Raw genomic sequence first — 27,360 nt, forward strand, 5'->3', positions numbered from 1 at the left:
TCTTTTTTTTTTTACCCACTTTATTTATGTGTGTGTTTCTATAAACATTTTAACTACTGGACATTTCATAAACCGTAATAACAAACCTTCCTGCCCCTAAAATGCAATCTAACCAGCTTTTTGGTCAGACACCAGTGATGCTGGCAGGGCAGGTAGGTGGTATCCCTAGATAACCTCCACTGGGCATGAGCCAGCAGCTCACTGCCTCAGATCCTGAGCCTCTGGTTGCTCTGCTACTCCAGGAGCAGGAGGAAAGTGGGGTGAATAAAGAATTTCCCTTGGTGGAAAGTCAGAGTCTGATGGAACAGCATCCCCTGGCAGGATCAGACACAGTGACCTGGGCAGGCTCTGGAGCAGCCTCAGGGCTGTCTCAGTGCTGGGGATTGACACCATGGCCCAAATGCTCCTTCCTGCCTTCCTCCCCAGTGGCCCAACTGCTCCTTGTTGCCTGGTTTGCAGGTGTGAGCAGGGGGTGCTCCTTAAACCCGCTTTGCTCCCCTGCCAGGGCAGGACTTTGTGGGTGCTGATTCCTGGGGCCGGCTGTAAGGCACAGTGGGGAGGGCAGGGGGTGGCAGGGGGGGCCCAGCCCAGCCAGGTGAGCCAGCACAGAGTGCCAGGCACCCTCTGGAGGGGAGCACCGTGTCACAGCAGGGACGAGAGCAGCACAGGCACCCTCAGTTGCCCAGGTTCATGTCTGTGCCGTGGATGAGCCAGACCAGGCGGAAGCAGATGGCCAGGAACCCAGTGCCCAGCAGGTCCCCCAGGGCAGTGAGGTAGGGGATGGAGAAATTGTCTGGGTCCAGAGCCTTCCTCCACATCAGGCGCACGATCAGGTCGGCCACGTAGAGCAGGATCCCCACCTGGGAGAGGCAGAGAGAAGGAAACAGACAAACCCTGGGCTCAGAGCCAAAGGGAGGTGGCCATGGCCAGGGAACCAGAGCCAACTGCACCACTGAGCATTCACACCTTGCCAGAGAGCTGGGGCTCCTCCCTGGGATGGGGTGGGATGGGATGGGATGGACGGGATGGGATGGATGGGAGGGGATGGGATGGGATGGGATGGGATGGGATGGGCATGGCATGGGATGGCATGGCATGGCATGGCATGGCATGGCATGGCATGGGTGTAGCTGGCTCCTACCCTATCACATAACCCACAGTGCCACAGCCCTCTGCTGCCAGCCACAACTGCAGAGACCCTGCTTGAACTGCTCACCAGCACTGCCTGCCCAAACCAGAGCCTGGCCACCAAAAGCATCTGCCAAAGGTACAGTTCCTACCCCTGTGCCTTGAGTGGGAGTGCTCCACTCATTCCACCAGATGAAGGTTTCTGTGAATATGCAGGCAACCCCAAAGGACAAGTTCGTAGCCAGACTTTTTTCTCTTCATCCTTCTTTTTTTCCATTAGAAATTCAGATCATGTCTACTTTGTTTTTCCTAAAAGTCTCAGTGGACAACTGGAGTTTGAGGCAGTTTTTACATCAAAGCCATCCCAAGCAGAACTGACATGATAAAAAAAAAAATCTTTTTTTTTTCATCTCAACAGTTTAAAAATCTTTGTTGTGATTTCTTTTAATTCTTATTTCATTCCCAATTCTGATAAACAGATGGCAGAAAAAAATATTTTCGTTAAAGATTAAAGACTGTCTAGTTAATTGAATTAAGAAGGGAGAGAGAATTTGCACCCCACATCTGTGGTCCCTCCATGGGAGACCACAGCACATCAGGAACCAAAGCCTGAGGCAGCATTTCTAAAGGTGAAAACTGCAAGCTGGGTTGGGAGAAAGGGAGGAGGGGAGATGGGGGAAGTAAATTAAGTAACAGAATCACAGGAACTAAAACTGGCTGGAAACTCAAGTGTTTTACACAGATCATTTGTCTTCCTCAATTCAGGATCAAATACATCCACATTTTCCTGATGGAAAATTTGTTTAACTTGTGCTGAGCAACCCTCACAGATGCCACACTCTGAGCAATCAGCCCCATAGCTTTTCCCCCTCATTTTTGTTTTTCCCAAGGCCTAACATAAATCTGCCTCTTTCCATTTGAAATCCATGATTTCATGTTTCCTCCCCTAATGACCACATAGCAAATGTTATTCTGTCCCTTCCTACAGAAATTTAGCAGTTTAAAGGCAGTTAACCAGACTTTTCCCAAGTCTCTCTACTTTGGACTAGTTAATCCCAAACTTTCCCCCCAGCCCTTTTTTTTCTGTCTTTCTTTATAAAGTATAACAGAGGGGAAACAAGGGCCAGGCTGAGTGCCCCCTCCTCCACTGGCCTCCATGGGAATCTGTTGGGGGTCAGTGGTGTTGCTGGGATGCTGCTCTTTGTGCTGTCATTTATTCTTGTATTTTCATGCCTGGCTTTGGTTGAGGAGTTACCTCGATGCATAAAGAGGAGGATAAATATTTTCCTTTAAACTGTGGCTGTGCTTCTGGGCTTAGGGCTGTGCAAAGGTCGAGGAAAAGTGATTGTTTACACACACAAGGAATTCACCCTCAGACACAAGGCTGCTTGTAAGGCAAAGTGAGAGTCAGCCACCTCATCATGCAAATCAATGAATCACTCATTTAAAAGGGCAAGTGAAGTCAGAGCTTCTGTGAGTTCAGGCAACAGCCACATGCATTTCTGAGTGAGAAAAATAAAGTTTACAGGGCAGGAAAAGCAGAACAAATCAGATGATCTGTTCATTGCCTACCAGGAGCTTTTACTTTTGAAGATGAACTTCTCAGGGCCTTGGCTTTCCCTTTGTTTTTTGCCCACATGGCCCTGCCCAGAGGGATTCCCTAGGTTTTCACCATAAAATGTGACAGTGGTTTCCAAAATGGGTGGGGAAACCTGCTGGCTGCTGCTCACTGCTTCTCACCTTGCTGGGGTAACTAGTGGCAGCCTGGAAATATTTGGAGTTTAGAGACCCAAGGAGTGAACATTTTAAAGCAAGGCTCTTCTTGCTAAGTGTGTCTTTGCACACTTACTGCAGCTCAGTGGATGTTGAGGAGTTTTTCCTCCTCTCACCCTAAAGCACAGTTGTGCTCATGTGGGAAACTAGAGCCTGGCAATCTGAGTGAAGTATTACTGGAGCTACAGACTGTACATGATTCTTGGCAGAAGCACACCTGAAATGACAGGAAGCAGAGCCTGCTGCTGAAGGTTTCACTGTGACTCCTTCTTTTTAACCTGGAGGATGCTGGTTTTATGCTATCTGATAGATTCCTTCTGGGTGAGAGTTTGGGGTTTACCTGCAGCAAAGCAGCAGCCAGATAGAACATCACAAAGGTGAAGGACAGGGATGTGTGTCCTCCCTGCAGCAGGTGGATGGTGTAGAGGAACACCAGGTGCCCTGGGATGACCAGCAGGAACAGGACCCGAGCTGACTTGGAATTCACCCCTGCAGAGCAGAGACAGAAACAGGGGTAACAGCAGCTGGGGAGGGTCAGGGGAGGACAGGACACAGGGAATATTTTAATGCATTAGCCTGGGGCTGCCCCCTCCCACCAAGCCCATTGCTAATGCTTTCTCTAGATCACACAAACATGGGGAGCGTCTGCAGGATCAGCCCAGCAGCTTTGTCTAGCACTGAAACTGCATGCCAAAGGCTTTGTGCTCCGTGCTGATCCACTGTGATTCTTGCAAACACTCCTCTCAGCTGCTCTCTGCCTCCCACAACTTCTGCTCTGCCTCACTGCAACAGATTTTCCCAGTTTATAGTTTGATCTAGCACTAACTCTCAGCCTAACAGGGAAAATCAAGAGGAACTCTATAAAGACAACAGACACAAAATTGAGTTTTGCTGATGCTTAAAGTATTTCCAGTGCTGAAGATGGAGGAATTGCTGATTTTCAGCAAGATTATGGTCTATTCACTGCTCTGTCCACAGGTGATGGCTGTAGGCTGGCCATTAAAATGACTTTCTGTTAGATCAAATCTAAGATTCTTTTTCAATTACTTTCTTTAGTGCTCCCTGAAGGCCACTTTCTTTGCATGCCAGTGAGCAAATATGCCTTAAGCCTTTTTTTCATGCTGCCCACTGCAAGGATGCTTCCTCTCTGATCTGAGTTTTCTCTGAGGAAGGGGAAAATTCTGCCTTTGAAACCCAGCCAGTGCTTCACCAGCCAGGCTTGGGAAAGGAGCTGCCTGTGAGGACAGAGACATGGACACCAAGGGCTCAGGGTCTACCTGATGAGAAGAATGTGGTGCATGGGTTGGGCCAGTTCTGCCTCATCTTGTATGGCAAAACTCCAGGCATGCTCCAGAAGTGCAGGAATGTAGAAATTCGGCTGGCTTGGATGGCAACCAGATTCCCTCCAACACCTGTGAGGACAAAAACACATAAAAGCTGTAAACCACCCTCACCACAGCAAGAAACATCAGTCCAAAACCCAGCCTAAGGTGAGTTAATCTGCATTCACTGAGAGCAGCAGTGAGAGAAAGAGAAAACCTGATCCCTGCATCCCTAGGGGTGCCACACTATTCACTTTGCAGGAACAGCTCCTAAAAATCAGAAAGGCTCCAGTAATTGTGATCTCCTGACTGCTGGCTGAAAACATTTTCCCTTTCTCCCTAGCACTGGATGTGGCCTCTGGAGATGATGTAATTGCACCTGGCTGGACAAAGTCTGTGAGCAACACCTGGGGAAAGCAGGGCAGATGCTGCTCATGGCCACTTCTTGGATTTACTCACTCAGAGAAACATTATTGTTTAAAAGACAACAAAACATCACAGATTGTACTGTTAGGTGTGTGCATAAAAGTACTGAAAATAAATATAAATATAAATATGCACAGAACATGTTAAAATATATATACATAAAAATCCAATTATATCCAATCCATGCATATAATCTTTATATGCAAAAATATAATAATAATCTTTATATATAAAGATATATATTTATCTCATGCACATAAAAATTATAAATATAAATATAAATATAAATATAAATATAAATATAAATATAAATATAAATATAAATATAAATATAAATATAAACACAAAATATGTTTATATATATATAAAAATCCAATTATATCAAAACCATGCATATAATCTCTCAGATAAATACACATGTATAATCTAATTATATTACTAGTTATCAACATTCTTTATAGGGGATGATTGGACTGTACAAATCACTGAGTGGAGAGAAGGAAACAAGGGAAAATGGATTTATTGTGACATGCCAGTAGGTTTGATTTTATGAAAAGTGTCACTGTAGCTCTCAGAGATGCTGTTAACCTTTTTGCACAGCTCTGTCCTCACTGCTGTTTTGCTCCAGAGACACTTCAAAACATAAGCAGGAACATGATGGGGACCAGTGGCTTCACTTCCACTCATGATGGGAGCAGGGAATTGAACACTGATCTCTATGTAAGGGCAATGGGGGATGCCAGAAGCCTTGGGAGGAAGGGGAGGCATAAATCAAAGCATGCATAGAACCCCCATGCCCAACCTACCATTAATCACAGGTGTGAAAACTGCCATGCCTTCAAAGTTTGGGTCAGTTACAGTTTTGTCCAGGATGAGCCCACCAATGCTGTTAAGAAAAGGATGCAAATGAGGTTGGAGCAGTCTTTTCCAGGGCAATTCCTACACTGAAAATAGCACCCTGCCATGGGTTACTGCATCTTCCCTCCTGCCAGATTGGACTGTTCACCATGCACTCCTTCCACAGCTCAGCTTCCACCAACAGAGAGCATTACAGATTTTGTTAATGGCATAATGAGCTCAGAAGGATCTCCTTGCCCACTCCCAAGAAAAACTGGAAGTAGTTAGGAAAGCATTATCATCCTCCCACAGAGTTTTGTTACACTTCTATACTGGACTTAGCAGTTTTTCTTTAATTCTCTTCCAGATCTCAGCTTGTAGCACAGGAAGAAGGAACTACCTGGCTCTACATTTACCAGTATTTTCTCTTTACAGCTGGATAAGAATGAGGTTGAAGCCTGACAATTTGTGATGATCATCATCTGTGCTTTCAGTTTCCTGGCTTTCACCCATGTGGTGCCTGGATGTGTGAGTGAGACTCAGAATGATTTGCTTTTCCCAGTCCTTTGGGGGCTCCTTATCAGCTGTCTCACAAATAAGAGAGACAGACTGAAACCCTTTGGCACAGTTTGTATCTCCTTTATGCAGGACTGAGAAGGACCAGAGGCAATTAAAAAAAAAAAATTGAGAATCTTCTCTGGCAAGAGGTGTGGAAACCCAGGGCACAGGGAATATTTCTCTGTCTGCTCTGGGGTGCCCTGACCCCCAGGGCAGCACTGACTCTCACTCTCATTCATGGAGAAAGTTTCCCAGACTTCAAGATAGACTGGAATCCAAAAAAGTGTGACATAGATTATAGAGAGCAGTGTAGGTGCATCACTTGGTGAGAAATTGAGGTTTTGGGATTTTTAGTATGTTGTGGATGGAAGCAAGATGGAGGGCACAGGGTGTTGTCCTGGGTTTCTTCTTCATGCTTCTTCTTCCTTCTTCTTCATGGGTTTGGGTGGCATTTTGTAATTGGGCAGAAGAGTCTGCATTGTGGGCTCTGTGGGATCAGTTATTGGGTTAAAACGGAAAATAATCTGGGTGTCAGTTCTTAATTGGATAGGTTTAGTCTTAAAAGACCTTGTAACAAAAGACTGTTAGCCATTTTGTGCCTTCTAATGAAAAGCTGCTGAACTCACAGTAGTGAGACTGTTTTACTGATAAGAAATAATAAACTCCTGAGTCCCAACACAAATTACTGTTTCAAGTGCCTTCAATCCAGACCCAGAAAAACTGACAACTGGTACCCCCACAAAGAGGATATTCTGCAGCAGGAGAAGGTGCTGCAGGTGGCACACAGTACTTCAACCTTTACAGACCAGAAGAGAGCCTGTTGGAGAGTCACCAATGGCTGAGAAGCCCTGGGCAAATCCCCTGCTGCTGTCCCTGGCAGTGTCACCCTTGGTGTCCCTCTGAGTGAGCCCAGGGTGTGTGTGCAGGGTGCACCCAGGGCTGGGGCTGTGCCTCCCTTACCTGCTGATGCTCATGGCAACAATGACCGGCTGCCAGCCAGACTTCAGGACTTCGGCCAGGGATGGGCTTTGCTTGGCAATAGCAACCCAGAGAGGGATCATGACAATGAACACAGCACAGATCAGAGGAGAGAGGTACTTCACATCTGGCAAGGAAAAGAAATGTTGAATTAAATATCCGTAGCTTCACCGGTTGCCAAAATCATAATGCACAAAGATGGGAAGAAATGCAGCAGGATTCTTGCTCCAGCTGAGGTATGTTAGAGGAAAAATCACGTGAAGCATGATAGTCCCCACAAAACCACCTCATTCCACCACAGAAATTCATAATTAATCCCTGAAATTCACTGCTAGAGGATGCTGTTTGAAAATCAGCAGGATTCAAAGCAAGTTATATTTGAAGACGAACAACTCTCCAATTTCATCTCCGACTAAGAAAGATAAAAAGTTACAAAATTTCTGGCTTCAGGGTGCAAATCAAACAGCAGGGGAAGGGGGAAACTCAGTGTGGAAGCTGTATCCTACTCAGGGCAGACACCCCTCATACCTTCACCTAAAACAAGAGGTAAGAAGCACTTTAGGAGGCGAGCTAGCAGAATTGCTGAGCAGCTGGTCTGCTCTATAGGAACAAATGTTCTCTGGCACATATCAGCCAGTTCAGATCTGGGGTTTCTTTTGTGCTAGCTTGCATGTGTTTCCATGAGGTGCTTTTTCCATTCTGCAGAGGCATAGCCTTGGATCTTTAGAAACAAAGAAATTAAAAACTAAGATGTGCAGCACTAAAAGAAAATAAACATGACTCAGAAGCATGAGAAACACCTTCGAGCAATGGGGCTGATGCCAGCCCTTTTGATACAAAAATGCTCCTTCAACAAAGCTCTCCATCTGGTCTCTGAGCTGGGGCCAAAGGCAGTGGGATGTAATGCTGGCTTTGCAGGTAATCTGGGAGATGAAGCAGCTCCAAGTGTGCATTTTTAAAAACACCACTGCCAGGGCCTTGGGCTACCTGGGTGAGACAGCACCGACGTGATGGCATCTTCTGGGCGTGAAAGGCTCTCACACAGAGAGGTGCAACACCTCGTGAGAGGCTTCAGTGGACACTGAAATGCATCTCCTCCTGGGAGTTTAGAGTTTTGTCAGTTCATTTTACCCTCTGGAGTCACCCAGGACAGCTGGGTTGTATGACAGACTCAGCTGCTGAACTGGGTCTCTTACCCACACCACATGCTGTTTTGACCAATTAATTCCTTCCTAAATAATGCAGGCAGAGTACTGGAGTTGATCAAACCTTATCAGAGCCCACAGAATGGCTCCTGGTGGGATGAATGGTGTTCAGGCTCCACATTCCAGTTCTGCTACATTCTCTCACAGGCAGCCCATAAGCAAGCTGAAACCCTTTGGCACAGTTTGTATCTCCTTTATGCAGGACTGAGAAGGACCAGAGGAAATTTAAAAAAAAAATTGAGAATCTTCTCTGGCAAGAATATTCTGCAGAAGGAGAAGGTGCTGCATCAGGTGACACACAGTACTTCAAACTTTCAAACTTTACAGGCTCATCAATATTTTTGAAGGATACATACACACATTTTGGTAGGACCCAGAAGTTTTTAGAGTGTGACCTGCACCTTATTACACACTGGGCAGGGAAATGGATTTGTTCAAGCACCATCAGCAGTGCCATCCTTCTACCTGCTTCACTTCATGCTCCCAATGACTTGGTGTCTGTGTGCTGACTATTTTCCATCTCAAGAGGCTCTTTAAACTACTCTGGCAACCCCAGAAATGCTCTCTGGTCACAGCCACAGAGGTTATCATGTTGTTCTGCCCTGTGCTCTCTGGGAGATATTATCTGAGGCTCAGCAAGTGAAAGATAGATTAGCTTTACAGAGGCAGGTGCAATGGCATCATGGAAAAATCCTTTTAAAAAAAAAGCACCTCTGAAGCTCAAGGAGGACAGGATGGAAGCAATCCATAGGCCTCTCCCTGCAGTGTGGGCTCCTTCCCTCCCTCACTTGTGCTTGCACATGGAATGAGTTATGCAAACTGAGAACAGCTGCCTCGCTGTTCTGCTCAGTCTGGAGCAACAGTTTGGGTTTCAAATGGAATTGAGTTTGCTGGATCTTTTTATTTTCCCATTTCTCTTCTAGCTTAGGCTCACAATAAATAGCCTAGCACTTTAAAAGCAACAGACACATATCACCAATGTTTTGAACTTCTGAGGGTCATCAGGTGCCCAAGCCTTTGGCAAGCAGCAGCACAGCTAACCCCAAACCACAACTCCTACTCAGAGTCCTGCAGGCACAAAACACTGCAGACTACTTCCCTCCAACTGAATATCTTGTTCATCCATGACTCTCCATGTGAGAGGATACAAGAATATTTTACTAGTGCCAAACCCCTGGAATTGCCTTGTGAAGAAGGAGCTGCTGTTAGCCATGCCCAGGAAGGAGTTCTGCTGGCTAGTGACAGATCGAGGAACAGGCTCAGTGTCACATATGCCAGCCTCCTGTTCCAAAGCTGCACAATACATGTTGGTCATTTCTTTGACAAATCCCTCTTGTGTTTACTAGGCTCTGCCTTCCAGTTTGTTACTAAAAGACAGTCTGGAAAAAAGCCTCTTTGGTCGTTTTTCTACCCCAGTGGCATGACAGCCTCCATTCTGAATCATGCCAGAAATGCTGAGGCAGCCTGCAGTAATTTCAGAAGGATTTGCGAGCCCCCTTGCTGAGCTGCAGCTCCCTGCTGAACACTGTACCTATGTATTTGAAGAGTGTGCTGCTGATTCCTGCCAGGAGGGAAAGGGTTATCAAATCTCCCAGGCTCGCTGCTATGGGTGTGGCGACATTGTCTGGATTGATCCCAACTTTCCTGGCTCCAATGATCACACCAATCATCACCAGACCTAGAGAAGACACAGAGCAGGCATCAGAGAGAGCATTTGGCTGTGTTTTACCCCAGAGCTGCTGCTCTGGTTCAGGATTTGGGGGTCTAAGAGAAGCAAGAAGCATGTTACCCACAACAGCGCCGTGCAGCTGGAGACTGGGCACCCCCAGGAACTCGTCCTTTTGTTTTCACCAACCTGAAGTGCATGACTCTGTCCTTATAAACTGCACCAAGGGCCCAGAGGCACACAAGCAAATTCCAGGGATCAAAGCAGATACCAGCAGGCAGCCCAAATGTAGAAGCTCCCCTCCTGAGCAGCCTAATCTTTGCTGCCTTGAAGCAGGAGCAGGCACGAAGCACACTCATAGATAAGCACACAGCAGGCATGCAGCAGCCTCTTGGTGCCATCCCCTCCTCTGGATTCCACAGCACAAAGATATTTTCCACATCAGACTGAAATGTCTCAAAGTTTGAATCACCAAGGAGCAATGAGCTTCCTTACAGTAGCCTGCTTTAGCTTTTCAGCCCAGCCATCAGACTGGGCCCTCGTGTCCCAGAGCCTTTGGGGCTGCTTTAATTTGCACTGGGGGGATATTGATGCTGTGAGCAGCTCCAGAGTCAAGGGGTTATGGTCTCTTCCCTTGTCCTCTGAGGTGCACCTGGAATATTGAGCTGCTTTTCAGCATTTCTGGGGAGAAGAGAGGTTTTGCTTGCCCAAGTTTAGGAGCACAAACCCCAAACCCTGGTGAACATGTGGGAGTCCCTCTGTGTGACTGTGTGCACAGGGGTTCGAGGATGAGGGAAGAGATGAGGATCTGACTCCATGTTTCAGCAGGCTTGATTTATTATTTTATGATATAAATTATATTAAAACTATACTAAAAGGATAGAAGAAAGGATTTTATCAGAAGGCTGGCTAAGAATAGAAAAAAAAAAGAATGAATAACAAAAGCTTGTGTCTCAGACAGAGTCCAAGCCAGCTGGGCTGTGATTGGCCATTAATTAGAAACAACCTCATGAGACCAATCCCAGATCCACCTGTTGCATTCCACAGCAGTAGATAATCATTGTTTACATTTTGTTCCTGAGGCTTCTCAGGAGGAAAAATCCTAAGGAAAGGATTTTTCAGAAAATATCATAGCTACACCTCAGCTATCAGGGATGTGGAAGAAGCACCTGGAATAAGCTAACTAGCAAAGGCAGCCTTGAGACAAGACATAAGACATCCCTTCAAAGTCCCTCTGTGGCTGACAGGCTGCACCAAAGGAAGCTCAAGAAATGGTGATTCCCTCCAGCTCACAGCCTCTCTGTGCCTGTCTACACAGCCCCCCCAAAGCTGAGCATTCATAGGAGCATCAGTTCTACCCCAAGAAATGCATCTTGGGGTAGAATATGCATCTTCCCTGATACAACATCCCTAACACAAAAACACATCCCCACACAAGGTGACATTTCCACAGCAGCCCTCCCACACACCCACACTCCCCTTCCCTCAGCACAGTTCATGCTGCTCCCCTCCCTGGCCACAAAAACAGCAGCTTTCCCTTGTGCAGCCACACACAGGCTGCCTGTGACATCTCCAGGGAAAAAACTGATGTCAAACCTGAGAGAGTACAGCAGCAAAGCCTCTCTGTACCCCACCAAGCAGGGAGATTGTAGGGAAGAGTAATGAAAGCTGAGCTGCTGGTTTTTAACAACTGCCTCATCCCACGTTTTCCATCAAAGGCATCTCCAATCACCCTTTGACTCCAGCTTCAGGATATGCAGTTGTTCTAACTTGTCCCTTTCATTTAGAAAACTTGCAGCATCCTTTGTGCCAGCTGCTCTATTCAGGGTATCATGCTGCCCTCGTATGGCAGACCCACAAACTGGAGATCTTCAGGCCTCAGAACAGCTCCTCTGCCCAGCCCATCACATTCCCCTGGAAGGGGAAGAGCCAGGGGACAGAGCTGCCTGGTTCCCAGCTCACAGCAGGCAAACTGTGTGGGGTGACCCATCTCGAGTGTGGTGTGGATTTGTCAGCTAACAGACCCTCAATCCCTGGGTGACATTATTGCACTGTCCCCTGGGAAAGGGACAGTGTAGATGGCTCGTGTGACACCCCAGAGACACAGAGTGGGGGGTGTTTGTACAGCCATGCACAGGTTGGGGCACTTTTCATGTGTCAGGGGAAGCACATTTTGATTGCTGCCTGTGGATGCTGCAGCCCATGGGGGAAGAGGAGCAAAGGCAGGATGCAGAGAGGATGAAAGCAGCAGCCACAGCTCCCTGCACCCCTCCTCGCTCTGCCAGGCCAGAGGGACGCCAGCTGGGCCTCCCTGGTGGGACAGGGACAGCTCATCCCCCTCCTGAGTGCTGCATGGTGGATCTGAGGAAGCAGAAGCACTCACCAAGGGAAAGTGCAGCTATGAAGGCCGTGGTGACACTGCTGGCACACAGCACAGCAGCCTGGCTCAGCTCCACAGAGCCCTTGGAGATGGCTCCCAGGATCACAGCAGCCACAGCAGCCAGCAGCCCCACCACAGTGGCCTGGACCTGGGGACCAAAGGACAGCTGGTGAGAACTCAGCCACATCTGCTGCTGGCAGCCCTGGCCCCACTGCTGCAGCACTGCCACAGCCTGGAGGGCAGAGCCTGGCACTGGTGCTGAATGTCTGAGTATTTGAACAGCATCCCTGCAAGGCTCCACTAGATCAAAAAAAGAAATCCTGACAAAGTTTGCAGAAAATCTCTGGGGGTCTGCAAAGGACAGATAACACTTCAGCAAAGGACAGAGAGTCCAGCCATGGTCAAGACAAAAATGGGCTCCCCATCAGCTCTGCACTCCTGGGAGGCTTGGAGCTGTGCAGGGAGATAAGGGAAAGCACACAGACACATGCTGCCAGCCTGAGGTCTTGCCATGTGCAAACTCTGGGCTGGCTCCTGGGTTTTAACAAGCAGAAGAATTGCCTTTACAGGAGGCAATTTCTCCCCTCTCCCCTCTGCCCAAGGCTGATTCCCAAACAGTGCCAGTGAATGACAGGCTTTATCCAGGGGCTGCTGTGACACAGGGATTGTGCCACAGCTCCTGCTGCAAAAGGAGTTTTTATTAGCTCAGTTTGTCCACAAAGGCAATGAATGTCCAGATGTGTTTTACAGCTAAACTACAAGCTCTGGGGCCACACAGAGCTTTATTGGAGGTCAAGTTCTGGCTCTGCTTGGCTGTGTTGAGGATACCTGCCCCAAATCACCAGCTCTGCATTCAGCACTGCTGGAACAGATGCTGCTGGTCTGCAGCAGAGCAAGAGAAAAGGGACTTGTGCATCTCCCAGCTGAAGTGACTCACCTGGATAAGGGCTAAATTGCAGGTGGCCATTTTCCATTGCTTCTGGGCATCATCCATCTGTCCAGTGTTAGCCTAGGAGTCAAGAGAGATACCCTGAAAAGCTGTTCCTGTGGTACAGGTGGCTGCTGAAGGCAGTTCACCTGGTCCCTGGGGGAAAGGGCCTGTCAGAGAGAGGCAAATACAGGTGAACATCTCCCAGCCTTCCCTGACACTTCCTTCTTGACACTTTTCCACCAACCCAATGTCCCAGGGGCATCAGAGGCTCACACTGGAGGTGCAGAGGTGTTGCAGGGCACCCAGCTAAAAGTGAAGTGAAAAAGCTGAACAAATTAAACCATTTTTTGTCCTTTGTTCCCCCTAAATTGCTCTGGTGAGCTACAATTTCTCCTGAGGCATAAAAAAAAAAGACCAAAGTAAACAAAATTGCTTAGGGAGATAGAAGAGATCAAATACAGAGCAGCAAAAGCTGCTGCAGGTTCCAAGAAGCCTCAGTCTGCTCCCCCCAAGGTAGGATAGCTGGGAAGCCCTCAGGGATCAATACCCATAGAAAGGCAATCCAGCACTGGAGCTGACAGCTGTGGAGCCCTGGCTTTGTGTCCTTCATGTGTCACAGGGCCCCAAATATCAGCAAGTGGCCACCCAGGGATTCATTCACCTTCGAAGCGCAGATGGAAATTCTCTGTTCCAGATACAAAATGAGGGCAAACACATTATTTTAATGCTCACACCCCACTAGTTTCTAGTTAGCAGAAAGGGCATCTCTCACACACAGCATGATTATATATAAATGAAGAATCTCCTGATGTCTCCTGCTAATCACCCCCCTCCTAAAATTACCCAGCCTGTTAACACTCACAGCAGTGGAGAGCCTGGATGCCAGTGTCATCTCCAGATTTCCCTTCAGGCCAACCAGGGCAGGAACCAGGATGAAAACTTCTGTAATGGTCCGGAACACGTCCCAGTGCTGCAAGGAAACAGAGGCAGGGACCTCAGCCTGTGATGCTGCCCAGGCCAGGGCTGCTGCAGCCCAGGGTCTTGTCTCAGCACCTCCAGGTGTCCTGTGCACACAGGGACAGATGCTGCCCTGATGCATTTCATGTTTTGCATTTTGGGAGGGAAGGAAGGAATTTTCAGCTTGCAGTATTCTTCCTCATCTCGTGCACAACAAAGCACTGCCCTAATGGGGAAGGATCTTTCCTTCTAGGGGCAACAGAGGATTTTGGAAACCCATAAACTAAAACCTTTGCATTTTGGAAACCCATCAACTAAAACCTCTTTAGCATCAGCCAAGACCAGTATTAAAAATAATTAAGGTTCACAAACCAAATTAAATAAAGTGTGTTCTCCATCCCTTGCACTGAGAGTAGAAACAGGAACCTCTACTGCCATCCAAACTCATAAGAACAAAACCAAAGATGTAGAAAATGATCTCACTAGAAGTTGTGTCTGTCTTTTCTTACCAAACTTCTACTCAAGCATCTAAGACTGGTAGGGGGAAGGAATGAGATTTTTGCATCTCTTCTCCACCAAGCAGTTCCTAAATCTTCCTGTTACCTTTTTCCAGTTACAGCAGGAAAAAGGTTTTGAATTAAGATCTCTCATAAGCCAGACTGCTGGGCCAATATCTTGGTTGTTGTTGCTCCTCTGAAGCTGAACTGTACAAAGCTGCTGAACCAGCTGCAACACCAGAGACAATGTGAAAACATAACAAACTTTGTTGACTGACATGTCTTCTCTAATTTTTGTACCACACAGTGCCTTGGAATAGAATTCATCCCTCCTCTGTGCATTCAAGGCTGTTGGCAAAGCTCTGCTGTGGCCAGAGAGGTTTAAATCAGGATGGAATCACAGAATGGGGCCACTCAGCATGAAGGAAAAGCAACGAGCCCAACATCTAAGAGCAGAATACAAGGAAAAAAGGGTGGCTGCAATGAATCACTTCAAAGGTCCATCTAACCCATCCTTAGCTCTGCCAAGAATCCAATCTGGGTGTGTAAAACAAGAATCTACAAAAACAACAAGAACATGGGAAAACTCTCCTGTGTATTTTCCAGACTCTGGACTATCTCCACAGGGTACTGAGCTGCTGGGGGTTTTCTGCACATTTCCCAGTGCTGAAAGGTTTTCTCTGTCAGGTCCTCATCCAAACTCCCCCCTCCAAGCCATGTGCCATCGTGTAGCACAGATTTCCCCAGTTTAGCTGCACATCACATGAAGATAAATTTGTTCATTCTTTCCAACTTGCCACTGGCTGGTACCCATGGCGGTCCTGAATTCTGGCACTGGAGGACAAAACAAACCAGCACATCCCTACCCACCTTTTTCACATCCACTGGGATTCTATAAACCTGAATACCCAGGTGGTTGGACAGACTCAGCAAATGGTGACACATTCAGCTGCCAGCCTGTTAGGAAATACATACAGGGGGTAATAGTAAACACCTGTATCGAGGTGTTTTTCTCTGGCTGTGCCATGGGAAGCTGTGGGAAGGTGGTGGTGTCTCTCTGCTAGGAAGAACTCACAGCTTCCTTCTCAGTCAGGATGGATGAAATTGGGGCTGAGCCAGTCCTGAGCATGTGGTGCAAGGCACCTCAGAAGTGCAGATAACAGCAAACGTTATTATCAATATAAAAAAGGCACTTCTCCTGGCAGTGCTGGAACAGGCACGTTGCAAAATGTTCAAGGTATGTTACTGTTGCATAAACAACCAACAACACAAAAATTGTCCCCTTATTTGGCACCCTACAGTTTTGTTTAAATTTGTTAACATGGAGCTTAAATACCTGAGAAAAGCTAGGGGTGGACATTTCTTTTAGAGATTCATATCCCCCTCTCTCCTCTCTCTTTAATTAAGAATAAAGATCCAAACACATCTTTGACACCTTCAAAAGAAAGAGGAGAAAACACAGACTTCACAGTCACAATGTAGAACTCCCAATCATTTAAAGCACAGAGGCATGCAGAAATTCATACTTAAGACCTTGCATATTTTGCACATAAAAAGACATAAACAGAAAGCAACAGAAAAACTCAACTGTCTGTATTTTCTGTGCATGCCACCTTTATGAGATATAACTGATATATCTAGGTAAGCTCCAATCCTTGTGACATAATAGATTTTGCAGGTCTCAGGCCATCAGAACAGAAGTTTCAGCATATGAGGTATGACTTTTTGGGACTCTGCCTTAGATATAATTACACCTGAAAGCTCTGAACAATTAATAATCACACAACTGAACTAATAAAAAAAAAGCTGACTTAATTGCCTCTATTTGAGTCTCATTAGTGACTCACTGAGAGCCTAAGGAAAGATTCGTAATGATTTATACCACAACAGCCAGGGCTCCATTGTGTTAGTGACTGCAGAAATACAGAATAAACAGATGATGCCTGTGCCATCAACTTGCAGGACTGTCAGCTGGAGGAGTGGCTGAGGAGGGCAGTTTGGAGCCATGCAGGCAGGGAACTACCTGACTGAAGACACCTGGACAAAGCCTAGGAAATGTCTGTCCCTTGAGACAAAAGCTGGCCTAGAAAGAACAAAAACATTCCATGGAAACCCACACAGGCAGACACAGCGCCAGAAAGAGACTCTTTCCCATTTCACATTTTCATAATGGAGTTTCAGCCCTAAAACTCAGCTCTGAAGAAGCTTGGTTAATAATGGGTTAATAAAAAATTCCATGTTCTACCCAAAGCAGCTGGATCTGCTTATGGGGTCCCTCAGAGGAAGAGAGGTTATTCACCATGGATGCACTGAGCCAGCCCCCAGCCTCAGTGCAGCCCCTCCGTGTCACAGACATCTTTTATGGAAAATCCTTTCTTTAGGATTTTTCCTCCTGAGAAGCTGAGAGGCCTCAGGAACAAAATGTAACCAATGGTTATCTGCTGCTGTGGAATGCAACAGGTGCATCTGTGACTGGTCTCATGCAGTTGTTTCTAATTAATGGCCAATCACAATCAGCTATGAGAGAGAGTCCAAGCCACAAGCCTCTGTTATTCATTCTTTCTTTTTCTATTCCTTGCTAGCCTTCTGATGAAATCCTTTCTTCTATTCTTTTAGTATAGCTTTAATATAATAGATATCATAAAATAATAAATCCAGCCTTCTGAAACATGGAGTCAGATCCTCATCTCTTCCCTCATCCTCGGACCCCTGTGAACACGGTCACACCCCCAGCCCCAGTGCAGCCCCCAGCCCCAGTGCAGCCCTGCTGCAGCTCCCCACACTGTCCTCACAGACCCAGCCTGTCCTGTAACCTCCCCAGGACATCCATCTCCCATGGCAGCAGCTCAGAAGCCTCAGAAGTTTTCCATGGCTCTGAACAAGTCAACAAAAAGATCAAAATATCCTAGAGTACAAAATGCAAGCCAATTCAAAATCCTTTCCAAAGCTAATCATCTCATGGGCTTTTGTCAACAAAGGACAGAGATATCTTATATCTGTGACTTTTATTTGGACCGTGTCCCACTCCAGTGGCGTGGAAAGGGAAAATGAAAGGGAAGCTTTCCTCCTGAATTCTCTGGTTGGAAATCTGATCAGCCAGCTTCAAAATGATTCTTCACCTTACAGTAAAAAAGTGGGCCAAACACTGGCAGGGCCCTGCAAGGTCTCCAGCAATGCCAGCCAGCCCAGAATCCAGATGGACCAGCAGCCAAGGACCACTGGAACAGGGGCAGAAATGTCCAGAAGGAAAAAAACCTGTGCCTTGCTATCAGCCCTGCAGAGAGACTGAATCACCTGCACACACAGGAAGGGAAAATGGCAAACATCTTCTTCTTTGGGCATCCTTGCAAACATCTTCTTCTTTGGGCATCCTTTTCCTACAGCATGGGAGACCCAGGTCATGGGAGACCCAGAGCCTTAGAGTCAACTGGGCTAGATAAATCTCTTCTGTTGATTTTTCTCTTAAACACTAATATGAACAGTTCTTGGTTTCATCCCAGAGCAGATCAGGATCTGCCAAAATCCTGACAAGTTTGGTAGGATACAAATGAGCAATTTACACTTTGTTCTCTTTACAGCAATATAAGCCCTGCAAAAGACAGCATCAGCCTGGACTCACAACACAGAACCAAGTTATTTCAAGATATTTTGAATGTAATAAAAGAAGTGCAGCAGGATTAAACTCAGTATTATCTATGCTCTAGATACCATCCTTAAGCTTGCCCATATATCTCCCTGTCCAAGGCAAACAGAGTTTCCTAAGAATGTTTTGCAGTCACTAGGGTAAAACATTCCTCAGCCAGAAGAACCACTAGAAAATGGGCAAACCTGAGACTCCTGGACTTGAAAAACCTGTAGTTTCAGTATGTGAGCCCTCATGCCTGGCAATATGAGTCTCATGGTACCTGGCCTCAAGCAAACAAACTTAGTGTCAGGTTTTAGTTGGACAGGACTGTGAGTTTCTATCTCTCACACTTGCAGGAAGTTGAAAATCAACAGCTCAAAGACAAAGAAGCACAGAACAATATCCTAAACCTTTAAAAACTAAGATCTCTGCGTTTTCCCAGCTACTGGTTTTGTTTTTAGCTGTGGGGTTGTTGCTACCATGGCAGCTCACCTCACTAACATCTCTCCTGTGCCATCAATGCACTGGGCTCCCTCCTCTGGGAGCTGAACCCATGGACTGACCATTTCTATTTCAACATACTTCACCAAAATATACACTTCCTGTGGTTGTGGTTTACACCTGACCCCATTTCTATGAGTCAAGTGAGCAAATACACAAACTAGATTGCACACTGTCATTTAAAGGACAGGTGCAAGGTATGCATACATGGCCTGTGTTTCCTATCAGTCTGGATACAGTTACATTTTTGAACACAGCTCAGTTCTCAGCAAGTGAATTGATTTCTTCTGGACAAAGACCTGCTCACTCCAAGGTACAGAGTGGGTATGTGCTGTGTCTTTCTCCTTCTTTGAGACAAATGCTAACTATCAACATAACATCTTGGGTAGTTTGAGAACTTCTGTAATGCTGCAAGACAGGTCTGTGCCTAAGCACAGCACAAGGTGGAGATGACAAAAACAGCCCAGAAAGAGCCTGTGCCACTCCAGTTAACCCTTCTTTGATATTCCTTATGCTCCCTTTAGTTCAATCTCTCTGCCTTCTTTGTTTCTTCCAGTGCAAGAAAAAAACAAGCAAGGTATTGTCTTTCCAAACATTCAAGTATCCATATTTAGCTCCTCCTGTGGTATTAATGCCAGAGAATCCAATGTATTCCAGTGAGCTCAGAGTGTAGGATATATCCTTGGGAAACTCTGCCAGCCTTTTGATTTGTAAATCCACCAGCATTAAATGCTCAAACAAGATCAAATTTTGCATTTCTATTTGTGCCACCAGCACAAAGGAGAGACGGATGGGACAGATCCTGGTTGGGGGGCACAATGGTGTAAATGCTGCAGCACTCCCTGGCAGCCAGGGGAAGTCATTCTAAACTTATACCCACCTCAGGAACTGCCCAAGAAGCACTGTTTGTAGGCAAGGCTAATCATTTTATGGTGGCATGCCTCTCATCACACTATCTAAACGCTTTCTAGACCAAAGATTGTATTAGGTTGTTTGCAAAGAACTGAAAGCATGAACTTGCCTCTAAGTAAAACAGGTAGTTAATAACAACCCTGACCTAGATCTCCTTATCAGCAGTTTTCGAAGGAAAGAAATGATATCATGCAACAGGGGAATATGCTGCAGCCTGATTCAGAGAGTCACTACCAAAGTGTTCAGCTCCATAGAGAAAAGGGAGCACCCTGTCTAACACACCCAGAGCAGTGCTAGGCAGACATCTGACAACCAGTATCCCACACCACAAGGAACCCAGCTACTGATAGGTGGAGGATGGTGTCCCTCCAGCACAGAAAAAGCCTACAGCCATACTGCTGAGTGGCTGCTAGGACCACACTCATTACAAACAAACAAGCTCAAATGCTCAAGGTCAGAGCCTTAGCCCACCCTCTCACTGCAAGTTCCCTAATTACAGGTACCTACTTGAACAACATCCATCAAGAGGCCAGCAGCTACCATTCCCAAGCCAGCCAGGAGGAATGGCACAAAAATCTGGGAGGCAATGGAGAAGGAAGTCTCTGGGAGAAATCCACTGGCTGACCTGGTCAACTTGCAGGTGAAACCTCTCAGCTTCTTGCCATGGAAGCACAGCTCCAGCTGTAACTGGGTGACCACCATGGTCACACACTGCTACCCCATGCTCAGCAGGAAAATGGAGGGAGATCAGGACATGACACAGATCCTCTTTGCAGCTCTCTCCAAAGCCAGAAGGAATGTTTTTCCTCAAACTACAGCAGCGATGCCAAATTCCTTTAGTTTCTTCTCCTCCTAGGAGCACGTCCAGACGATTGCAGCAAGGGTATCCTCCAAAATTGGTTCAGCTGGGTTGAGCCCAGGTGGCAGCAAACTCGATGGACACAATTTCTCTGATTTATATCCAGGGGGGAATTTAAAAAGAGAAGAGAAGATTGTAGAGATGCTTGTGGACGAATAGAAACGAGCCCACACCCCATTCAGCTCCCACCACTTCGGTAAAAACCAGTAAGACCTGCTCAGGCTACAGCACTGAAAGAGTAACAAGTCACACAAGAATCCCTCAGTGTGCTCAAACACACTGGTGTCCTTTCTCCTCGGGTTACATTTCTTGTCAGAGCGCGGCGCGCGTTCGCTACGAGGGTTTAATGTGTAAGCTGCTGCCAACCAGCCCAGCTCCTCGCCCCCACCACAGGCACTGCTGAACTTTCCTCACTGTCCCGAGGCCGAGGAGGTGGGGAATTACCAACCACGATCCATTTTGCACTTCTCCAAGGTGACGAAAGGTCAAGCAGAGCAGGAGCCCACGTTTCTCTCAGCTGACGGCGGCGTTACGCAGGTCCTGTCCCCAGGCAGGTGACACAGCTGAGCCGGCTGGTGACACAGGATCTGCCCTCCTAGACCCCAGCCCCAGGCAGGTGACACAGCTGAGCCGGCTGGTGACACAGGATCTGCCCTCCTAGACCCCAGCCCCAGGCAGGTGACACAGCTGAGCCGGCTGGTGACACAGGATCTGCCCTCCTAGACCCCAGCCCCAGGCAGGTGACACAGCTGAGCCGGCTGGTGACACAGGATCTGCCCTCCTAGACCCCAGCCCCAGGCAGGTGACACAGCTGAGCCGGCTGGTGACACAGGATCTGCCCTCCTAGACTCCGGCCCCTCGTGTCGGCTCCATGGCCTCCGTGGGACAGAACAATCAGGCTGTGCCAGCTGCACTTCTGAATGACTGGCTCTCAGGGGGAAAAATGTTCAGAGAACCAGCCAATAAGCTTCAAAAGCGAGCACCCTTATCTGCTGTCATCACTTCAACTTTCTGCTAGTTTGTAAAGGCCGAGATAAGAGTCCTAGCCCAGCTCATTTAAGGTAGCTCCATAATCTCTCTGCACAACAGGCAAGGGAGAGGAAGGGCACGCTGTGAGCTGGTCACCCTTCCTACTCTAAGTGAAACGTGCTCCTCCTGCATGCTCCTGGGAAGTACTGTCTTTTAGAGAGGGGTCTCAACCCAGAGCTCCATGGCTAAGGAGCCTATACAAGGTCAAAAATCAGAGCTGCACCATGGCTACATACGGCAAAAAAATTTGTATCCTGCTCCGTAAAGGCTTCAGCTCAAAGTCAGGCATGTAGGGAAGAGAGCCATGGTATTATGCCTGGGCTTCTTTCTAATAATTATTTTGGGCAAACTAATTGAATCAGAGGGTCAAAAAGCTTTAAAAACCACCTTTTAGGATGGATCAAGCCCTTCCCTCACATTCCCTGCAGAGAGGAAAAGGCTAATGGCTTGTGGACTCTGTCCTTGTGGCAGGGTCCCCAGCACTGCGGGGGAGTTGGAGAGAACATGACATGCTCGCAGCTAAATTGGGAACTGAGGAAGCTCTTGGCCATTCAGACAGTGTTTCTTCAGTCTGAGCTCACACCAGCTGAGGTGACAGAGCAGATGTCCCTGGAAGCAAGGCAGAAAACAAACGGGAGCTGCAGAGGCTCTGTCCTTCGCTGCTTTCTAGGCTGTTATTTTGGTACAGCCCCTAAACCTTCTCCACTCCCAGCTGCCTTGGTGTATACAGTGTCTCCACCACCTAACAATGGTCCAGTTAGCTGAAAGCTAACAGGAGAGCACATCTCAGCTAATCTAACTGGAAAAAAAGTCCCACGATATCTGGAAGAGCCAGGTTAGTAAAAATCCTGTAATAACCACACATGACCCAACCTCTTTACACCAGCTGGGAAGAGAGAAATGACAGTATGCAGGCCCAGTTCTAGTTAGTCATTCACAGAGGCTTCAAGGAAATAAAAGACAATTTCTGGACAAAACTTCTGGACAAAACCATAGGTTTCCCAGTTCTAATAATGTGCCTACCTAGTCCCATATGTCACTGTAACAGCTAACTGGATTGATGACAGGCAGAAGCATTAATGCAAAGGAAATATCAATGAGACTGAATGACTCAAATGACATTAAAAAACACAGCAGCAACACATCCTGTACTAAAGCATCAGCCTGACAGGGTTTATGAGTTTATCACGCTCCATCTCGCTCCTTCTAAGCAAGCACCATAAAAAGCCCTCAACCGATAAATCAGTATGCAGAGAGGTAATTGGTTCAGGTGACCCATGTGTGTACACTGGGCCATTTTATTATGCATTTAAGGAGCCTCTGATAAAGAGCCACACCATATTTATCAGCAGAGAGATGTATCACATTTTCCTGGCAAAGAAATATACTTTATTTGTCTAGAAAACATACATCAGGTTTGAGAAGAAAGAGAGCATTGCTCAAGAGTGGGAAACAGTTGTAACTAGCTAGTGAAAAAACTAAAAAAAAACTCAACAGCTCATGGCTGTGCCACTCAAGATGGCAAAACCTGGAGAGGTGCACTGCTGCCCTGCTCTGCACACAGATACATCCTCCTGTTGCCAGCTAGTCAACAAGCAGCACTGCCATAGAGGAGCAAAAGCAGAAACAGCCTCTTGGGTGAGTCCTGACCCTGATCTAGATCCCCCATCCACTGGCACAGTACAAAAGTCAGAACAGAAAGACAGCAAGTGTCAGAGAGCAGAGTTTCATACCTACATTGTGATCCCTGCAAAGGAGACACAGAAATGCCAGAATGCTCTCACAACGTGCCAGTGCTGGCAGCACTGCCCCAACACCACGGGCTCACAGGAGAACCCGATGGTGCTTTCCAGGGACTGCACATCCCAGCTGCTCCAGCACCACCACTCCTGACTCTGGGAGCTCTCTGCTACACCAAGCACTGAATTTTTGTTTCTAACCTTGCTCTTCTCCTCCCCACTTCAGCAAAGGGCAGAGAAGAGGACTTTTGTGGAGAGATGGAAGCAGGCAGATGAGAGTGCCTGGGGCCCAGGGACTCTCAGAAACAGCAGCAGCAGCCAGGCAAAGGCCAGGACTGGCTCAGGAAGGAAGGGCAGCAGCAAGTCCTTGCTGAGATGTGCTCAGGCAGTCCATGATCATGCACAAACAGCCACTGTGCTCATTGCCAAAAGCCACATTTCCTATGACATTTTGCATGGGTTGATTTCCCATACTTTAAGCACTGCTATGATGGCTTTTAGTGAGCTCTCTATTTGCAAAAACAGAAAACAGACTTTTGCAGTTTCAGAGGAGAATGAGGTCTGCCTCACATTCTGTTCATATTAGTGGCTCAGTTCCTCCTAGGAAAAAAAAACTCCCAAGGAAGAAACACTGAAGGAAAAGTCCTCCTCCAACATCATAAGCCCATCTGCAATCCATTTCACACGTTAATAACTCACAGTAGGAAGAAACATACATTTAATGTCAGAGATACTTTGGAACAGGCAGCTCTAGAAAGTCTAAAAAATAAAAACAGAAGTGTCTGCTCAGTGTTCAAGACTCTTGGGAATAATGTCTATGGAGACAAAAAGTTTGACACTGAGTTGTGCATTTGCCTGGTGCTCTGTGATCTGACTAGACATTCTGCTGGGTATCAAGTACAAGCTGAGGTCAGTTAAGGATACTGTGTCACACCTAACTAAGCCTTTGTAGCTCTTCTAGCTCAGGGAGATCAGCCCTGGGTTAATGACAAAGGAACACAGCTCCACATTCGTGAAAGTTGTCAATGTAAGCACTGAAGCTTCTGTGTCCCTGTATCAGATAGGTCAGGGTAGTTTGACCTCACTAGGTAGTCAAATAACAAGGTTAACAAAAAGGCATGTTGTTAGAGGAACCCAGAATGCAAAGGCATGGCAATTTATAATCAGCTTTAAACTGTCTAAAATTAGGTGCTGATTATTGCCTTAAAGGTCTGTATTGGTGCACCATAGGAGGAAAGGTTCATCCTGATCCCCACAGAGTCAGAAATGGGACTTAAGGAATTCAAGTCTTCTGCTGTGAGGCCTTAGAAAAAGGCATGGTGCACAGGCAGGGCTGAGCTGTTGTAGGAAATGTTAACAGTGCTGGGCTGGCTGATGCCTTGTGCAAGGAAGCAGCGGGTGCAGGACTGTCCAGAGCTACATCCCTGAGTGATGTCACCTCTGTGCCTGCTGCAGGAAAGCACTGTGCCACCCCAGGCTGTGCTCACCCATCCTCTTCCCAGGACCAAGGGGAGAGCTCTGCATATTCCTAATCACTAATCAATTAGGAGTCCACATTCCTAATCATTCTTATGTACTCTTTAATACTGTGTTCTCTTTTTTATCCAGAGGAGGAAAGGCACCAGAAAAGCACCACATGTCTCTTGAGAGCTGCACAGTACATAACAGCTGACTTTGAGGGACATGCTGGCATAGGAAACTGCTGCAAATCCTCCCTTACTATGCCACTCCCAGAGCAAATCCCCTGCCTGTGAAGAGAAGTCCCCCACTTATCCCACAGCAGGTATGTCAGATGAGTTTATTCCCCTTACCTGAACATAATCCAAAACCATGCCTGCCAAGACCATGCCAAGCCCAGCCAGGAGGTATGGCAGGAGCACTTGCAGGCAAATTGAGATTGCTGACTCTTCCTGTGACTTTGCCATGGCTGCTTTCTCCTCAGCCAGCAGCTTCTGCTGTGCCTGCAGAGAGACATCCTCTGGCTCCTGGCTGCCAAGCCTGCTCTCCCTGTGTTTACCCTTGCTCTTTCCTCTGTGCCGGGGTCGCTCTCCATTCCTGGACCTGCCCTCTTTCCTCCTCTGCCGAGCTTCCTCACCTTTCATGGTGGCTTTCTTGGATCACAGATTTTCTGAAAAACAAAGTCAGAAACAATGAGATAAAAAGAAGTATCAGGTGGGTGAGAGACAGGAAATTCTTTGGTACTGAAGGCACGTTCTCCCCAAACCCAGGATGCTCTGCTGGCCTGAATACCAGTACTTAGTTTACCTTCAACTTTGTATAGTGTGGAACCAATTTCCCTTTCTGTAGTAGCATCTCTTCCTAGGCCTGTGTTCACGCTGTAGTGCTTGCTGTGCATCCTGGCTGCTCCCCTGAGAATGCCCAGAAGAATAGTGCTGCACATGGCCTGAACTCTTGACCCACCAGCCCTCACACTGGGAGTCACAAGGAACTTATGAGCCCAGCAGAATGCAACCCTTTTCAGGACCTGACCCCCAGCCAAGAAATGGGAGCAGCTGACTTCCTTATATCCTAGCATCCCACAGCCCAGCAAAGGACTAGCATCCAGGTGTGTGGCTGTGTGACTAGTGACTATGCTTACTTCCTAGCATAGCTGTCCACCCCTCCTCAATAACAAGATAATTCTTTGATCTTCGTGCTACTCTGGATACTTTTCCTTCCTTTTGTGCCTTAGTTGACACACATGCACTACATGACTCATCCATCTACAGAGAAGTTGCCATGACCCCATAGCATCTTACAAGAAAAAATAAACATGCAAAATCCTAACCAGTAGCCCTTTTGCTGCCATCAAATCTCCTTTACTTGACGGAACTGTCACTCATAATGCTGGCCCAGGCAGTGCCCCAAGTCTTTCACCCATCACCTCCTGCCAGCCCTCATCGGGATTAACCTCCGCCAGATGTTCCCCGATGCTCTCATTTTCAGGATGGAACACCCCGAGGCCCCGCGCTATCCCAGGTAGGACCAGCCCCAACATCTGGAGAGCGGAGGGAACAGCTGGGAGGCCCCAATAGCCGCGGGGGCGTGGAGAGAGGGAGGGAGGATGGGCAGGAAGATGGGGAGGACAGTCCGGCAGTGGGGGCGGGTGATCCGCGCCCGTCCGTCCGTGCTCTTACCGGCTGGCTGTGCTGCGGGGGCGCTGCCGGGGCCGGGGCTGTCCCCGCGGGCGCGGCCGGGGCGCTGCGAGCGCGGGCGGCTCCCGCCACATCGGGGCGCGGCGGCGGCGGCGGCGGCCGCGGGTTCGAGCCCGGCCCCCGCCCGCGGAGGGAGGCGGAGGCGGCGCCGTGAGTGGCAGCCGCCGGTCCTGCCCCGGCGCCGAGCCCGCAGCGCCGCTGCCGCACCCCCGCCACGCCGGCAGCAGCTCCGGGCCCTGCCGGTACCACTGGTGCCCCCGGTGCCCCCCGGTGTCCCGGGTGTCGCTCTCGGAGCACTCCCCGCTCTCCCCCCGGGGCCCGGGCAGGGTGGCAGAGGAAGGGTGACAGCTTCCAGCGTGGGCAGCGTAAACAGGAGGCTGCAATTGAGAGCTGCGGAAAGACGCTTCCTCTGTTTGGGTTCTTCGGGGTGTTTTTTGTTGGGTTGGTTGGCGGGGTTTTTTCCCTCCTCGTTTTGGCATTTGCCAGAGTTCCTGTTGCGAGCTTCCTGTGCGAAAGCCTCCGGCACCGGCAGGGCACAGCTCCCCTTGGTTCGGGTTTTCTCCCCCTCCCGGTCTGAATCAGCGCGTTAGAAATGTGATTACAGCGTCCATCACATTTAAGCACTTAAGTCTCATTAAGCACTGGAGTGACCATACTCATGCAAGTCTCCTGAATCATGCAGCTCAAATTTCCAGAACAATTGAGGATATTAAATCATACCTCAGTACCAGAGCAAACTCATATCCTGCTGAAGTCTCTCAGATGTCATGCTATGCTAAAGGGCTCTTACGGATAAAATGGTGCCCCTGGCTCAAAGCAGGGCACACCAAAAGGAGTTGAAGGTTTTTGTAAGTGGCAGTAACGAAGCCCTGCAGCTGCTGC

The 27,360-nt window shown here is 47.8% G+C and overlaps 1 protein-coding gene across 3 annotated transcripts; it reads right to left on the reverse strand.

Moving 5' to 3' along the window:
* SLC41A3 (solute carrier family 41 member 3) lies at positions 1-27,360 on the reverse strand. Of its 3 annotated transcripts, none has more exons than XM_036391269.1 (11): positions 27,199-27,360; positions 25,135-25,451; positions 14,067-14,174; positions 13,211-13,282; positions 12,277-12,421; positions 9,759-9,905; positions 7,005-7,149; positions 5,456-5,535; positions 4,179-4,313; positions 3,242-3,390; positions 1-860 (listed from the first exon to the last, which is right to left on the reverse strand). In XM_036391269.1, the coding sequence occupies exons 2-11, from the start codon at positions 25,423-25,425 to the stop codon at positions 675-677; spliced, it is 1,458 nt and encodes a 485-aa protein (XP_036247162.1). In that variant the 5' UTR covers positions 25,426-25,451; positions 27,199-27,360; the 3' UTR covers positions 1-674. The 3 variants fall into 3 exon arrangements, with proteins under 3 accessions (XP_036247162.1, XP_036247161.1, XP_036247163.1); XM_036391268.2 differs by lacking the exon at positions 27,199-27,360 and adding an exon at positions 26,461-26,541; XM_036391270.2 differs by lacking the exons at positions 25,135-25,451; positions 27,199-27,360 and adding an exon at positions 20,204-21,146.

The sequence above is a fragment of the Molothrus ater genome, chromosome 11, assembly GCF_012460135.2.
Source record: "Molothrus ater isolate BHLD 08-10-18 breed brown headed cowbird chromosome 11, BPBGC_Mater_1.1, whole genome shotgun sequence".
Taxonomy (NCBI): Eukaryota; Metazoa; Chordata; class Aves; order Passeriformes; family Icteridae; genus Molothrus; species Molothrus ater.

What these genes read in the sequence shown, in the direction of transcription:
- SLC41A3 (XM_036391269.1), bottom strand. Translation starts at nt 25,425, where the DNA reads ATGAAAGGTGAGGAAGCTCGGCAGAGGAGGAAAGAGGGCAGGTCCAGG. An exon ending in TGGTTTTGGATTATGTTCAG is followed by an intron (nt 14,175 to 25,134) that starts GTAAGGGGAATA and finishes GTTTCCTTGCAG; the next exon opens with CACTGGGACGTGTTCCGGAC. An exon ending in CACCACATTCTTCTCATCAG is followed by an intron (nt 3,391 to 4,178) that starts GTAGACCCTGAG and finishes TCTGCTCTGCAG; the next exon opens with GGGTGAATTCCAAGTCAGCT.